We start from the raw sequence: 14,383 nt of genomic DNA, 5'->3' as shown, positions 1-14,383 counted from the left end.
GCGGTCTCTCCTCCAACTTCAATGAATGGTACGTGTGAGGGGCCGGGGCCCCTCTCCCTCTCCCTCTCCCTCCCTCCTTGTCCCTGCCCCTTCCCCAGGCGCTGTGCCCAGGGTACCTTGTGATCGTGTTGTTAAAATCTGATTTTTATGATGATGAAAATGATTTTACCAGCTGAAGGATTTTTAACGTTTTTCTTTTTTTTTAAAGAAACAAAATCCAGGCATGAAAAGCAAAAAAAAAAAAAAAAAATTCTCTTATGAAGTCTTTGAACATATAAAAATATGAAATAAAAATGAAAAAATAAAAACTCACAAAAATGTTCAACCAACCCCCCTGCCAAGCCCCATGCTCACTTTCCTGCCTACTCGTCCCGAGTCTTCTGACAAACTGTGTACATAGTGGGACTCCTTCCTTCTCCGAGGTGATTTTAATGGGTTCTTGGTGTATAGAAGTTTGTCCATTTGTAAACTTTGGATTTCGTTCCTTCCTACCTTCCTCCCCTTCCCTTTCTTTCCCTTCCCCAAGTGACGGGCTTTTTCTCTTCTCTTTTTAGTTTACCTGGTTTCTTTTTTAAGTAATGTGGAAGAAAATGGTTTATTTTGTACTGTGGTATTGAATATTGTGTTCCTTTTATAAGGCAACTTGATTGTAAACTTCATGCAACTATAGACTGGGGGAAAAAAACCAAGCCGTGCCAAAGTCTCCCTCCGTTTCTTCAACACCAACCCGTAGCACACACATACACACCACCACCAACGCTTGTGAATGTATTTTTCTGTTAGCTGGGTTTACATGTGATGTTTTAGTGCTTTTGCAAGTTCAATTTGTTAGTTCCTGTATGAAAGATTGTGGGGGAAAAATAAACGTTGTGCCGTTAGCTTTTTCCGTAATAACACCCTTCCTTCTGTAAATACCCGTTACCATATTTATCCATTTGTAATTAAATTATGGTATTAACTTGCTACAGAGGAAACAATATTTATAAAGAATGTTTCTTAACTATAAATATGTACAATTGTGGGCATAAACTGTTTCAGATTTTTTATTTGAAGGTTTTAAGTGGTTTGATCATTTCTTGTGATATGTTTTGAGAGTAATGCATACAGAAATATAATAAAATGTGTTGAAACTGCATGAACCTACTATTCTTTTTTCTAGCAAAGTTATTTTTATACATGGGGAGGAGCAGCCAGGGGGTGGAAAAGGGTATGGATCAGAGTGGGAAGCACCACCATGCATTCTGGGGAGGAAAGTGTATGCATAGAAACCAGGCTGAACTGCCCCTTTGGCAGAAAGTCTCAAAATTATTTTCTACATCCTTTGTTTAGTAGCTGAGAGTGAATTAAATTTTTGGAAAGCCCCTGTGAAGAATGGCGGCAGGAACCTTCAGAGTTTCTAATGGCTCCATTATCTGAGGGAATGCCTTTCTTTCTTTCAGCTATTTGGACTGGATTTAAGAGCACTAAACATTTCCTTATTCTTTGTTTTCCCCCTTCCCTGCCCCCTTCCTTTCCCTCCCTCTGAAAAGCTGAGGTACAGTTATTTTTAATTGCACGTTTAAAACTGAGCTGAGTACTTTGTTTTTGAACTTGGCCCAATGATTATAGTTTAAAAGGGCCTGTTTCTACCAGAAGTTTTTTTTTTTTTTTCCTTGAAATTTTATGCAGAGAGCTTGCTCAAGAAATGCTGCTTATCTTTAAGCAGAGCAGCTCTGCACTAATCAGGGTATTCAAGAGAAGGTGATAAGCGTACCTTTTAATTTTCTTTTGAGGTAACAAGGAGGCAACAAACTGTCTGTCCCAAAAGAAAGAGAACCTTTGCAAAAATAAGGTAGACAAAGATACGAAGTTGCCAGGTAGAAGTACCTAAGTCACCAGCTTTTCTGGGAGGTTTGCAGCTTTACCTTAAGCCTTCGGAGTTAGAGTTTTCAGAAAAGATGCTCTCAGGAAGAAAGCAAAAATAATTTTAGTAACCAAGGGATAGGGACGGAAGAAGAAATTATGTCTAAATCCCTGAACCATTGAGACATCTTCCTCACCCTCTCCATGGGTGTCCCTAGATCTCAGAGAGGGCCTGGGCGGTCTCGGATCTCCTCCCACAGCGGCAAAAAGGTTGGAGGGGGGCCCTTGGCGGCGGATGCAACACCTCCATAGGGTCGAAGGCCTCCGCCAGCCGAGCCCTAGAGCGCGAGGTATGCGGTAGGCATTGCGGTCTCCTTTCACCCCAGCCCTTGGCTGAACTGCAGGCCAACCAGACAGAGCAGGCCGGAGGGCGCTTGGGGAGAGCAAGGCAACCTCCCCGAAGCCAGACTACCTGTTCAGTGGGGAGGGAGAGACTCCATCCATCCAGCCTGCAGTGTGAGATTCAGGGTGACACACACCAATCTCGCTCCCTCCCCAGCGGCCCTTTAGAGCTGCCTGAGCTCCAACTTCTGAAGCAATCAACTCTCTATTAAAATCAAATTTATAACCCCTAATAATATTAAGCAAAATTATTAAAATAATTGGCATATGTTACTGGTCCTTGAGAGAGTTCATTGAACACATTATAAGCTGTGAGGAAAATCGTTTAGGGTTTTCTCAAGTCCCTTACCCCCAGGGGGTGGGGGAGAGAGGAAGGAGTCAGATTAAATATTCATCATAACTCTGGGCCAGAATGGAACGGTCTCTTCCAAATGTTTTCAACTTTTTAATTTAGAAAGTGGAAATTGTTTGGTTTTGAGACACCTCCCATATCTGAAAAGGGTGGAATAAGGTGTAGGGGGGCAACTTTCTCATCAACTCAAGGTCTTGGGTTTTTTTCTTCTGGGTTGAGGGAAGAAGGAAGAAAAGTAGCACTGGGGGTTCCCTGGCTTTCTAGATCTGAAAGTCCGACAGCCATCCGGAAGGCTCCTTAGGTTGCCGGCGCTCATCTTAGTTTTCGGCAGGAAAATAAAATGTGAAGACGAACAAGGCGAAGAAGACCACAGCCTAAGATTGGTTCCTTAGTCTACCCTGGGATGTAGGGAGCCGGTGGGAGTAGTTTTCCTGCAAAATGGCTCCCAGTTCCTCCGCCCTCTCATCCCCGGGCTTTGTCCAAACAAGTCACCAAGCCGACCGTGTGGCCCAGTCTCCCTCTTTCGCCCTTCCCTTCTGCCCTTTGAATCTGGGGGACCGGACGAAGCGAGAGGGAGATGGCAAAAGTGCATCTCTGCATCAGAGACGTCAGATCGCGCGCAGGGGCTGGGAGCACAGGAGGCTGCGGGCGCTCTGGCTCCCGGGCATGGGGTACAGTAGGGGTGCGTGCGTCCTCCCACCTTCCCTGAGCCCCCACGTCGAGACGGACCTGAATGCTAACCTGCCCTTGCCTTGACTCCAGAGCCACAACACTGCCGCCCGTCCTTGCCTCCCTCAGGGACCCAGAGCTGAATCGGCCGGAGGACCGCGGCTGGCCGCCACCAGCCACCGCCATCAACTTGAACTTCAGGGCGCCCAAGCTCGCTCCCCGCGCGCTGAGCTGCATCCACCTCCGAGTAACTGCCCTCAACGGGAGAGTCGCTTTATCCGGAGGCAGCTGGAGCCCCCTCGGGAGACCCATCATTATTATTATTAATTATCGTGATCCTCACTGCATTTTTAATGACCACAGTGATAACTGCCATTGGTATCAGCTTCTCCCAGTTCAGTGATGTCCTCCGAACTCCCCGGCAGGAAAGAGGTCACTCCCAGAACAGAGCCCGCGTCGGTTCTGCTCCGGGCTTGGGCGAGGGGAGACTGGCAGGGCCGCGCTTGGGCAGGACTCAAGTAAAGGAAACGCGTCCCAGCCCGGCACACTCGTCCCACGCTGTCCCAGCCCCTTTCCTCTCCGCCGGCACCTTCTTTGCTCTTCCTCCAGCCCACCCCCTAGCCCCTTTGTCTCTTTTTCAGACGGATGTTTTCAGTCTCAAGTGGTTTTATCTTCCTCGAAAACCCTGAGATCAAGGGCAGATCACAGGCTGGACCGGAGGCTCGGGTTTCCCTGGACTCTGCTATTCTCCTGCATCCCTGGGGGTTGGCTAGGAAGGCCTGGACCCTCAAAGGGACGGATCTGCTTCCCTGGGTCGGCGGGGCTGGGAGAGCTATGTCCCAATAGGTCCTTTCTGGGCTTCCTAGTAGCATCAGAGACATGAACGAGAACCCACGAAGTGCCACTAGAGATTGAATCTTGCCTGTCCCCACATCATGTCACCAAATAATCCAAAGGGTGAACTAGGCCCTCTTCCAAGGATTAAGAAATGAAGGCGTCGAAATAACACCCGGTCAAGGGGTTGAATGTATTTTATTTATTTATTTTTCTTAAATAGACACGTGCCCCAGAAACAGCCCTCAGGATCCAGAGGGAATTCAGTACATACTTGTGGATCGATTGATTGTGTAGTCTGATACCACTCTGGTACCACAGGAACTTGGAGCTCCTCAGCCCACTGCTACCACCAGTTGAACTCAATGAATGGTTTTCATTTTTAACTGGCAGCTCTGAACCCAGCCTAGAGAAAAAATGTCATCCCTCCGGAAATGCCCTCCACCTCTCATCCCATACCCAGATGATTGTCTCTAGGTTTTTATTTTAGGGAAAAATCTTTCCAGACTGGATCTAGGGATCAAGCATAAACCCTCAAGCTTGTCCAACTGGGAGTCTTCCAAGGAAAAGGCAACTGTGTTGTTTTGAAACGGGTGTTACAAATGAGGACTCCTGTACTCTCTGACCATGGGTCTGAGTTCAAGGTCAAGGCTGTGGGGTGACCGGGCTCAGAGCCTTCAGGCCCTGCCCTGCCCCTGAACTGCCAGGCTCTGGCTGGGACTCCCGGCCAGGGTCCTCCCACTGCTGCCCCGCCTCTTCAAGGGACAGTCCTGGATTGCAGGGTGCTGAGGCCCCCTTGTCACCCTCCCACATTTTCTTTTTGTTTCCTGGAGCCATTGAGCACTGGAAGCAGTGCCACTTTGCTTCGCCTTCTCCTGCTGTAGTCGTGACCAGTATCCCTCTTGAGGGGGTTCAGAGTGACCATCAGGCAGGGGCTGAGGGTGCCCCCTCACTTACACACACACACATGCCGCATGCTCACTCTCCACACACAGGCACATGCTGTCCACGCCTCAACACATCCATCCACTCACGAATGCTGACCTGTGGCTCCTGCATCTCCCAGCCACCGGCTTGCAGGGTGGGAAGGACCTGATGCTGAGGTGTGACTGGAGGATTCTGCTCCCCCAGTTCCTCTGTTTATTTCCATCTCCCTTGCCCCTTTCTGTCCTCAGCTTGGGCAGGGGGCAGCCTGCCCAGCACTCTCAGGCCTGCATAGCTTGGTCTCCAAGGGTCAGCCCAACTTGGTCTCCAAGGGTCACAGTCGGCTGGAACTCCAGAGGCCTGGCCCGAACCTCAAGTCTCCAGCCTGGGGTGGCATGGGGGCACTACCTGCAGCTGGAGTCTCCCAGGCCTGGTCTCAGGACTGCCAAGGGTGAGGCTGTCCTGACTACCTGCAGACCCTCCAGGTGTGTAGAGGGGCGCCCCCCTGGCCTCTCAGTTAATCCTGGAATGAGGGAGAAACTGACTACCCCTCCCACACACACACACCTCGCCAAAGCTGCTTCAGCCCCTTCCTTTCCCAACCCCCGCCCCCAGCCAGTTTTCTCCATCCGAAAGACTAAGCCAGTGGCCCGGGGGAGTGGAACGCAGCGCAGCGCAGCTAGAGAATGTGGAGGGTAGGAATAATAATAATGTTAATAGAATGTCAAAGATAATCATCGTAGTTAATGCTCCAAGTCTGGGCTGCTTCTCCGAGGCTGGCAGAGGCCTGGGGAGGCTCTTGACCAGATAACACCGGGAGCGGGCGTGGGGATCCATTTTCCGAGGGACTCAGATTGCCCCCCCAAAGAACCCTAGTACTCTGGTCTGGAACCAGGCCGAGCCCAACCCGGGCTGGCAGGAGTCGCGCTGAAGCCTCTTGCTGCAGGCAACGCTTATTTGATCCCACCCCTCGGCCCACTGGGGCCACAGCGGTTAGCGTGGCTGAGTGTGGTTTCCCGAAACTCTTCGGAGTCGGTTGGGTGCGCGCCCGCGGGTCTCAGTCCTCCCTCCCTGGCCCTGTCCGCCGCCTGCTCCCGCGCCCGTCCCCGCCAGCCGGGGAACGATGCGGTTAATGAGCGCGGGCACCGCGTCGGCCGGGGGCTCGAAGATGCTCTGACCTGGAGGGAGGGCGCGAAAGGTCAGGCTCACGCAGGGTCCTACTTGGGCTCCTCCCAGGCCCACGCTGCTCAGATATTGATCCTGGGAGAAAGATACACAGAAAAGCTGAACATTCAGTCATGAATACTAATGAGCCAGGGCAGGGGCTTTAATTGCTGTGGACATCCTTTTTCCAGTTAATCTTTATTGCAAACTTCGCTGGAGTCAGCCTTCCCAGCTTCGTTTTGCCTATTTTCTCCCCTTCCTCCTCCTTATATTTTCCTGTGCGATGCTCAGGCAAAAGACACCGGTGTTATCTTGACTCTCTCCCCTCGCGGTGCCCGTGTGAGCGCAAGAACCCACAGCCCATGTTCTCAGACTGCCTCTGCTCACTAATTCTGGAAATGTAGGGGATCCTATAAAATAAATTGTTTCAGTGTGGCTTTGGCGTGTCTGCTTCTTGACTTCCTCACCCTTATTGTTTCAAAGACTTGCTGTGTCCTTGGCCTTTAAACTTCCTTCTGACAACTGCATCTTTACCCTGGCCCAGACCAGGGACTGGAGCTCCTTTCTACTCCAAATGGGTGCATTCTACCCACAAACGTTCTCATTTTTCAAGTCTCCAGGATTTGGCACTAGCTTTACCAACCGCAGTGTCTTTAAGTGTTTCAACCTAGCCTTCAATTCTTAGGCAAGCTAATACACCCATTCACGTAAATTTGGTGTTTTCTTGGGTACCTAGAAGCAACACAAATATGAGACAGGAACCTAAGGGAATTTTCAGAAAGATTTCTCCCTCTGTCCTTGATATGCATTTGATAACTTGGTTATCACTATTTTTCTAAAATAAAGCCAGTTTAAATTTAGTTGTTTTTTTTTTTTTTTTTTTCTCAAAACTGCATAAATTGACACTAAATCCCATAAACCAGTTTTAGCAGTGTGATCAGGAGGGGGAAAATGCAAATCCATTTCTGTGACAGACTATATAAAAATGTGTTGAAACGCATGCCAGGAGAAAAATGAGCTGTTCTAGAATGATTTTTAGTATTATTTGGATCCTTAAAGTTTTGGACAAAATAAACCCATGTTTCATATCCATTGCCAATAGATCCCAGCATTGAAGTCTCCTGCGAATTCTGTTTCTCTTACACTTTTCACTCCAAACTTTTTTTCTTCATACAATGATTTATTATGTAGGTAATTTTAGGGGATACAGTTTACAGCTTGAATTATTAGACTGAACACCTCTGGCTGACACCACGACGCCTTTTTTTTTCTGCCTGCAGCTGTGAGTCACAACCCCATTTTCATGTCCAACCGCTGCACATTCCTTCACAATGTATACTTCCTTCTTGCAAAGATCAAACATGCTTTGGTCAAAGTGTTTATTTTAAAATGCAGGAAAATTAAAACTAAACACAGCTCTACTGAAAAATCCCCAAATGTATCATATTTTCCTCCTCTTGAGCCCACAGAAAAGGTAACAAATTGAACTATTTTCTGGAATAAAATTTTGAATAGAAGAACACAGGCACATACAGGGACAGGTTTTATTTTATTGTTGAAACACACCAGAAAACCTCCTACTTTAGCTCATATTCAGATTCTAGTTTGGATGTCTTTAGTCTTAACCATAAAAACATGGCCATGGCCAGCCAGAAAATAGCAACAACATATCATTAAAAAGATATTGACAAGCATCTAGTTTATTTACCAACCCACATAGTCCTCACTCCAAGTTCATTTATTTTTTTTTCCAAGTTCATTTAAAAAAAAAAAAAACAACAAACTTTAGTCTTTTTCTTTTAATTATGTTTTCCAGAATGTAACTTTAAGGGGAAAAAGATATTTTGAAATATTTATCAAATGGAAAACAAAAAAGTCTGTTAGAAATAAGTTAACAATTCCCAAACATCTCTGTAGGTCTTTGTGTGAAGTGTTTCTGCTCTCCTTTCAAATTAAGGTGAAAAATTACAACTTAGAATCACACCTTCCAGGCACCTACATCCTGCAAAGTAGGTTTTAGCTGTGGGTTTTGGGTTCAAGCCTTCTGCAATCTTCTAGCTGATTGCTTTCCTCAAGTTTCTCTGCTCTCATGTGAAAGAGACATAGCCCTCAGCCAGCTCCTCTCTGAAGTAATTTACTCAGCTTGCCCAGCCACGCAGTTCTTTAACGGGACAGAAACTGTTGGGCTGTTTTTAATCAAGTTTGGAAGCTGAATCTTTTCCCTCTTGATGACTGTGCCCAGGGGTGGATCCAGCAGAATGTCTGCACTGTGGGCAGTGGGCTCAGCCACCCGTTTTTCAGACACAACACCAGAGAATGGCATTGAAATAATTGCATGCAACAGAAATGTTGAAAACATATTGGCCTCTTTTTCTTCCCACACTTCTGAGCTAAAAAGCAAAAGAAACAAAAAAGGTACTCATTACCTTACCAAAGGCAGACCAAGAAATTGTAAAAAAGGCTTGATGCTTTGAAAATGTACTCTCCAAAATCTTTCAAGTTAGAGCTGCTTAGAATCAACAGTAGTACAGAAAGTTTTAGGATTTGGTTGGTTAAAACTTTCTAGATATTAGTGATAAGAGATTAACATATCTGAAATTTATTTCTAGGAAAAAATAGAGGGAATATAGAAAATCATCTTTATATGATACCCTTCTTCCTATCTTTTAAGGGAAACAAATTATACTGTATGTTATTTGGACTTTTTATTTTAAATAAATAAAAACATTTAACTTTCATATACTATTAAAGATTCTTTGTAAGGGTAGAGAGTCAAGGATTTTGAAGACCAAGAACAAAACAAAGAATCAGATTACACTCTTCCTCTAAAATATATTTCTCCTTTGCTGAGCTTTCAAATGATCTGCTTGGTGATTCTTTATTTATTTGGAAAAATGTCTTCGAATTAAAATTCATTGAATATTCTTCCCCAGGGGGCTTAACTTCAGACATACAAATATTTCTATAAGTTCTAAGTGGAAATAGAAATATTTTGTAAACCCTCAGCCAACATTTCTTACTGTAGTCATGTCAGCTTACTGTGAACTTCTTTTTAAATATTTGGTAGATTATCACATACCTAAAAATTCTCACTTTGATAATGTCATCTTTTCTGTCAATCTTATACATTTGAGAATCTAATTTTATGCAATTTGGACTTCATAATTTCATTTCTATTTTTATTTCCAAATGAATTAATTTAAAAACTAGATTTTGCTCTAGAGGAAAGATGTCAGTGAAAAGTCTTAAAGTATGAATTAAATATATTTCAACTAACTTTCATGTACACACACATACTTTTTGAGAAGAGAAAATATTTCCACTGAAGAGAGCAGTCATATTAACCATCTGACTTCAAATTGCCTTCTAAAGGAGTCTAACAACTATTTTATAATATGGCAAAATTATCATCTAAAGTTTCAGGGTGACATTTTTCTAAATCATCATGTGATAATTTACTAATTCAAAAAATAACAAGTGATTAATTTTATTGGACAAAATATTGCTTCATCTATTGTTAACACAGACATTTCACATAAGGTGCTATTTTAATTTAAGCAAGTTCTTTTTTTTTGTACAATTGTGTTCAATTGTAGACAATCTGTTATTCTCTTGTGCCCCCAAATTCTTGCACTTGAAAACTGAATGTTGGGCACTCACGTTGGAAACCAAATCAAGTGCCTTGAGAGGAAGCAAATATGCATCCCTCTGACAGATGCTACTTTGGGTGTCCTTTCTGCTAAGCAACCTCAGAGCTAAATTAGCCTCATCATTTGTCTCTTCTTTCCCTCATGTTTGTGGTCCAAGTGGCGGTCGTCCCTGCAATAGACCACAGGCTCTGTCGGGTACGGGAATATCACTTTTTTCCCTTTCAAGTTTCACTTTGTTTTTAAAATGCCATAAATAAGTTTTAAAATCATTTTTAAGAAAGCACTTTCAAGAAGCATTTCCTTTCCTACTGCCAGACAGCGCTGCTCCCCTACCTCTTGGCTGGAACCCTTGCTTTCGATTTGTTTGTTTCACGCATTTCCCTAAAGACCCAGGCTCTTTGCGCTGTTTAATTCTGCTTTAAAATGCATCGCTTCTGCCCTGAATCTTTCTCTGAAACAAATTGCTATCGAAAGTATATCAGATTCATTCCAAATATGGGATTTGGATCAATATCCTCGTGCTACAAAAATTTTTTAAAATGTTTTTTTTTGCCGTAGAAATCCACACATTTTCAACTGCAGTAGGATTGTCTGCATTTCTCATAAAAAGGGATTACTGTCTGTTTAGACTTTCCTTTATTATTATTTTTAGACCGTGTATCATTTCCTAACTGGTATGTGTTCTTCTGTCCAGCTCTTGATGATCTAGTTGAATTCTAGACATTGTGCCAAGAAGTGTATTTGAAGCAGATAAGTACGTATGATACAAATGCGTTTTGTTAGACCTGATGGATGCTATTTTTCTTTTAATAGGTTTGTAGCAAACTAACACAATAACACAATGTATTCCTTTTCAAGGTACATTGTTGAAACAGGTCTATTAAGAGCGCGTTGAGCTATTTCTCGCTTCTATTGAACAGTCTGTTGCTCAAACACAACAGCCAACAAACGCCAGCTGCCTCAACAAAAGTAGAAACCTAACCCTTTTATGTAATGTTATACCAGAAAGGGTAGCACTGTTTAATTAAAAACATTGATGATTCAGTGAAACAATGGAAACTCAAGTTCAAGTGGTGCTCTATTGATTTAAGATGATTTTTACTAGCAATGGGTATAATTCAATTCCCCCCACCCCCCAGCTCTCTCTTGTGTAAAGGGGTTCCTTCTTGGGGCATTATTTGGGTGAATAGGAAAAGACAGAGATGGCTATTGCCTTAGAAACCTGATTAACGTACACTGCTTTGACGGTAAGGTGTTTAATTTATAAGTGTACCCCATATTTTTTGTCAGTTTATTCGCGGTGGGGAAGCTTTGAAAGTAGCTCCTCTCAGCAGGTTAAAAAGTGAAGTCTGCGTCCTGGCATTTAAATGTCTTTGTTATTGTGTCAAGCAAGTTGTTGAAAACTGCATGCCCGGAATATTAAGGTTGGGTAGCTAGCGGGGTCAAGTTGTGTGTGTGTGTGTGTGTGTGTGTGTGTGTGCGCGTGCACGCGCCCCTGGGCGCAGGGCTGTGTGTGCGAAGACAATTATTTTCATCAGCTGCTGTCTAGCCCGCGCCCGACTCTCTTTGCAGAACCGACGGCCTCCGGGCTTTCAACTCTGGAAGTGAAGCAGGACGAATTCCTCCATGGAGACTCCCTCCTGGGGAGCGTCGAACTCTCCCTGCTCTGGGGAGCGGGGCTTGATCCGGGGGACCCAGGTAGTCCCCTGGCACGGGAGCACTCGGGGACCGCGAGGTTCCGGGTTTCGCCGTCGCTGAGACCCCCGCGGGGCTGGCCCGGGATCCGCGCCGCCTGGGGCTGGGCTCTGAGCGGGAGGCCGGCGGCCGGGTCAAGGTGGGCGGGGACAGGTGCTTCCTGGGCTGCCGGCCGCCGGCCTCGAGAGGAGCCGCGTTCCGCTGCCTTCCCCCGCCGTGGGTCCGCAGCCCAGGCTGCACAATTCCCTCCTGCAAAACAAACGTAACGAGGGCCGGAGTCCGCGAGGTGGGTCCCCCTGGAGACGGAGCGGGGCCCTTTCACCTAGGGGGCCCTTCTGCGCCCGCCCAGGCTGCGTCAAGGCGCTGCGCGGAGGGCACTGGCCTCCCACCAGCCTTTTCAGCGGCTGTGCAGGACCACAGGGTGCCCAGAAGACCGGGCATCCGCAGCTTCGCTCGCTCCCCTGGGCGGCGGCCCAGGCCTGGCCCTGTGGCCTCGAACCCGCTTCCTCCAGGCCGCCGTAGGCGTCGAGGGCCGCACTTCCGCTCGCTCCCGGCATCCTTTGCGCCCAGGGGGGACGAGGGCGCGGCGGCCCGCGCCAACCTCGGGAGCGCAGGCCTGACCTCGAGGCGCTCTCCACAGCCGCGGGCCGCTGTGGGCTCCTGGGAAGGAGAGGCCGAGGCGCAGGTGAGGACAGGCCTCAGCGCCTCATAGCTGCGCTGGGGACGAAGCCTAAGGAGGAGGCCCTCAGAAAGGGACGCAGAGAGGGCAACGTCCACCTGGGCCCCTCAGGCCCGGGGTGAATTATTTAAGCCGTTCCTGGTGTTTAAAGAGGGTTTCCTAGTTTTTAAAGAATGTTGTAAAAAAATATCCACCCTTGTGAACTCCCTCGTTACATGCTTTTTTCCCCCTCAGCTGAACAAGGCGTATTTCCTGAGACTGAGGAGCTATGGAAGTGTTTAAACATGTGTCAAGTGTCTTAGAAATAATACAAATTCATAGAGAAGAGGAGGAAATTTGAACTGATACCTGAAGGACTTGGCATAGCTGCCTTTCTCGGTGAGGTTATTTTTGGCTGTGGACGGGAAGTGAGGCTGCTGACATCATGGCGCCTCGTGGAGCTCTTCCCCTGCTTGGCTCGCTCCCTGGGAGCTGTCCCGAGTCATCGCGCCTGGAAACGCTGGTAGGAGCTCTTGGCCCGTCCGTGGAAGAAGTTGGAGTGTTCCGCAGTCTGTGTAATGCGGGGTTTGTACAGTCTAGGGCTTTGGAGTTGCCTCGCGTTCCCTAGCAGCTCTTAGCCCTTTGCCCGTTTTCCCCTTTGCTCTTTCTCCTTCAGAGGACCGTGTCTGCTGTAGTGAGGTTATGATCACCTTCCCCTCCTTACATAACAGTGTTGCTTTGTCGCCAAAAGGACAGTAGGAAAGATGAGGCTTGGGCTTGGACTTGGGATCTGCATTACCAAGCCATTTAAACTTCTGTAATCATTCTCTTAGCTAGAAGAGCTTCTTAAAATGTTTTCCTGGCATATTTTGAGAACTGAGGAAGGTAGGTACAAAGTATACTTTTACAGTAAAAGTACATATATCATATTCATATATATATATATATATATATATATTCTTTCTCTGTAGGAATTAGGTAACTTTAGCATTTGTTATTCCTTCTCCAAGCAAAAAAGTAACACCACACTTTAGTTTCTTTTCTTTCTTGAGACAGGGTCTTGCCATGTCGTGCAGGCTGGCTTTGAACTCGCTTGTGTAGCCCAGCTGGCCTGAGTGCTGGTATTACAGGCGTGTGCCTGTAATTTCTTAAATGACATTTTTTCATATTGGTTGTCATTCTGAGAAAGGTTTCTGTGGCCATTTTATTTCTAGTTCTTTTAAAATGTCTAAACTAGAAAAAAATGTAGGAATTTTCAGTGACTAATCAAATATTTTCATACAGTCAGAAGTATCTTAATTTTGAAAGATTATACTCAGAGAGTATAATTATTTTCAATCTAGCAAATGAACAAGCACTGACTATATTATAGATTTGAGGAGTAGGTTACAAATTCACCACCTCCTTTTTTTTTTGAGGTAGGGTTTTACTGTGTAGTCAGGCTGGCTTTGAACTCTCTTTGTAGCCTAGACTGGCCTCAGACTCACAATCCTTCTGACCTGGTGGGGAAATTTGATTCGGTTCTTGTACAGTTTGGTTTGTGAGCAGAGTCATGAAAAGAATTAAGTTCGTGACCTGAGGTATCACTGTATTTTCAATAACAAGTCTGGTAAATTATAAGACTTAGTACATAATAGTATATTGCAGGTAAATGAGGTGGTGCATGCCTATAATCTTAGTTATTCAGGAGGCAGGAGTATGGCAAGTGTGAGGCCAGCCTGGGCAACATAGCAAGACATTGTCTCAGAGTAAAGAAAAAGGGAAAGCCTGTAGATCAACACTAAGGTGCTTTCCTAGCATGCCAGTGGCCCTAGGTTCATCCCCCAGCAAACAAACAAAAAATATTATACTACATTTTGGATTTCTTCTCCAGTTATTTACTGTACCTTCTTTTGTAGGTTTTGTCATTCACCATAGTTACCTTGTTTGCACCATCCTGTAGTTCTGCTAAATGAGCATCCCCTCTTTGTGTGTTGTTGCTGGTTTTTTTTTTTTTTGTTTGTTTGTTTTGTACTGGGAATTGAACTCAGGACCTTGTGCCTGCCAGGCAGACACTTGTGCCACTGAGCTATATCCCCAGCCCTGCTGTTTTTTTCTGGATGTAGTTCATGATCAATGTATTGGTAAGCTGGAGATGCCAAAGCGTTGTTCACTGTTGATTGTGATGTATTCTGTCATAGGGTTCCAAAATGG

The 14,383-nt window shown here is 45.7% G+C and overlaps 2 protein-coding genes across 2 annotated transcripts in view; one reads left to right on the top strand and one right to left on the bottom strand.

Annotated features, from left to right (window-relative positions):
- Nucleotides 1-11,299: 11,299 nt before the first annotated feature.
- On the bottom strand, nt 11,300-12,635 carry LOC102009342 (translation initiation factor IF-2-like). Its single transcript, XM_005374052.1, has 2 exons — nt 12,560-12,635; nt 11,300-11,781 (listed from the first exon to the last, which is right to left on the bottom strand). Exons 1-2 carry the CDS (start codon nt 12,573-12,575, stop codon nt 11,372-11,374), a joined length of 426 nt encoding a protein of 141 aa, XP_005374109.1. The 5' UTR covers nt 12,576-12,635; the 3' UTR covers nt 11,300-11,371.
- Nucleotides 12,557-14,383, top strand: part of Pcca (propionyl CoA carboxylase, alpha polypeptide) — a 401,509-nt gene continuing 399,682 nt past the window's right edge. Inside the window, exon 1 of the mRNA XM_005374054.2 lies at nt 12,557-12,713. Within this exon, the coding sequence (XP_005374111.1) occupies nt 12,636-12,713 (78 nt within the window). The 5' untranslated portion in view covers nt 12,557-12,635. The remainder of the gene's footprint in view (nt 12,714-14,383) is intronic.

This window comes from Chinchilla lanigera, unplaced genomic scaffold, assembly GCF_000276665.1.
Source record: "Chinchilla lanigera isolate Chin_1 unplaced genomic scaffold, ChiLan1.0 scaffold00003, whole genome shotgun sequence".
Classification (NCBI taxonomy): domain Eukaryota; kingdom Metazoa; phylum Chordata; class Mammalia; order Rodentia; family Chinchillidae; genus Chinchilla; species Chinchilla lanigera.
This window is presented reverse-complemented; position numbering and strand designations above follow the sequence as displayed.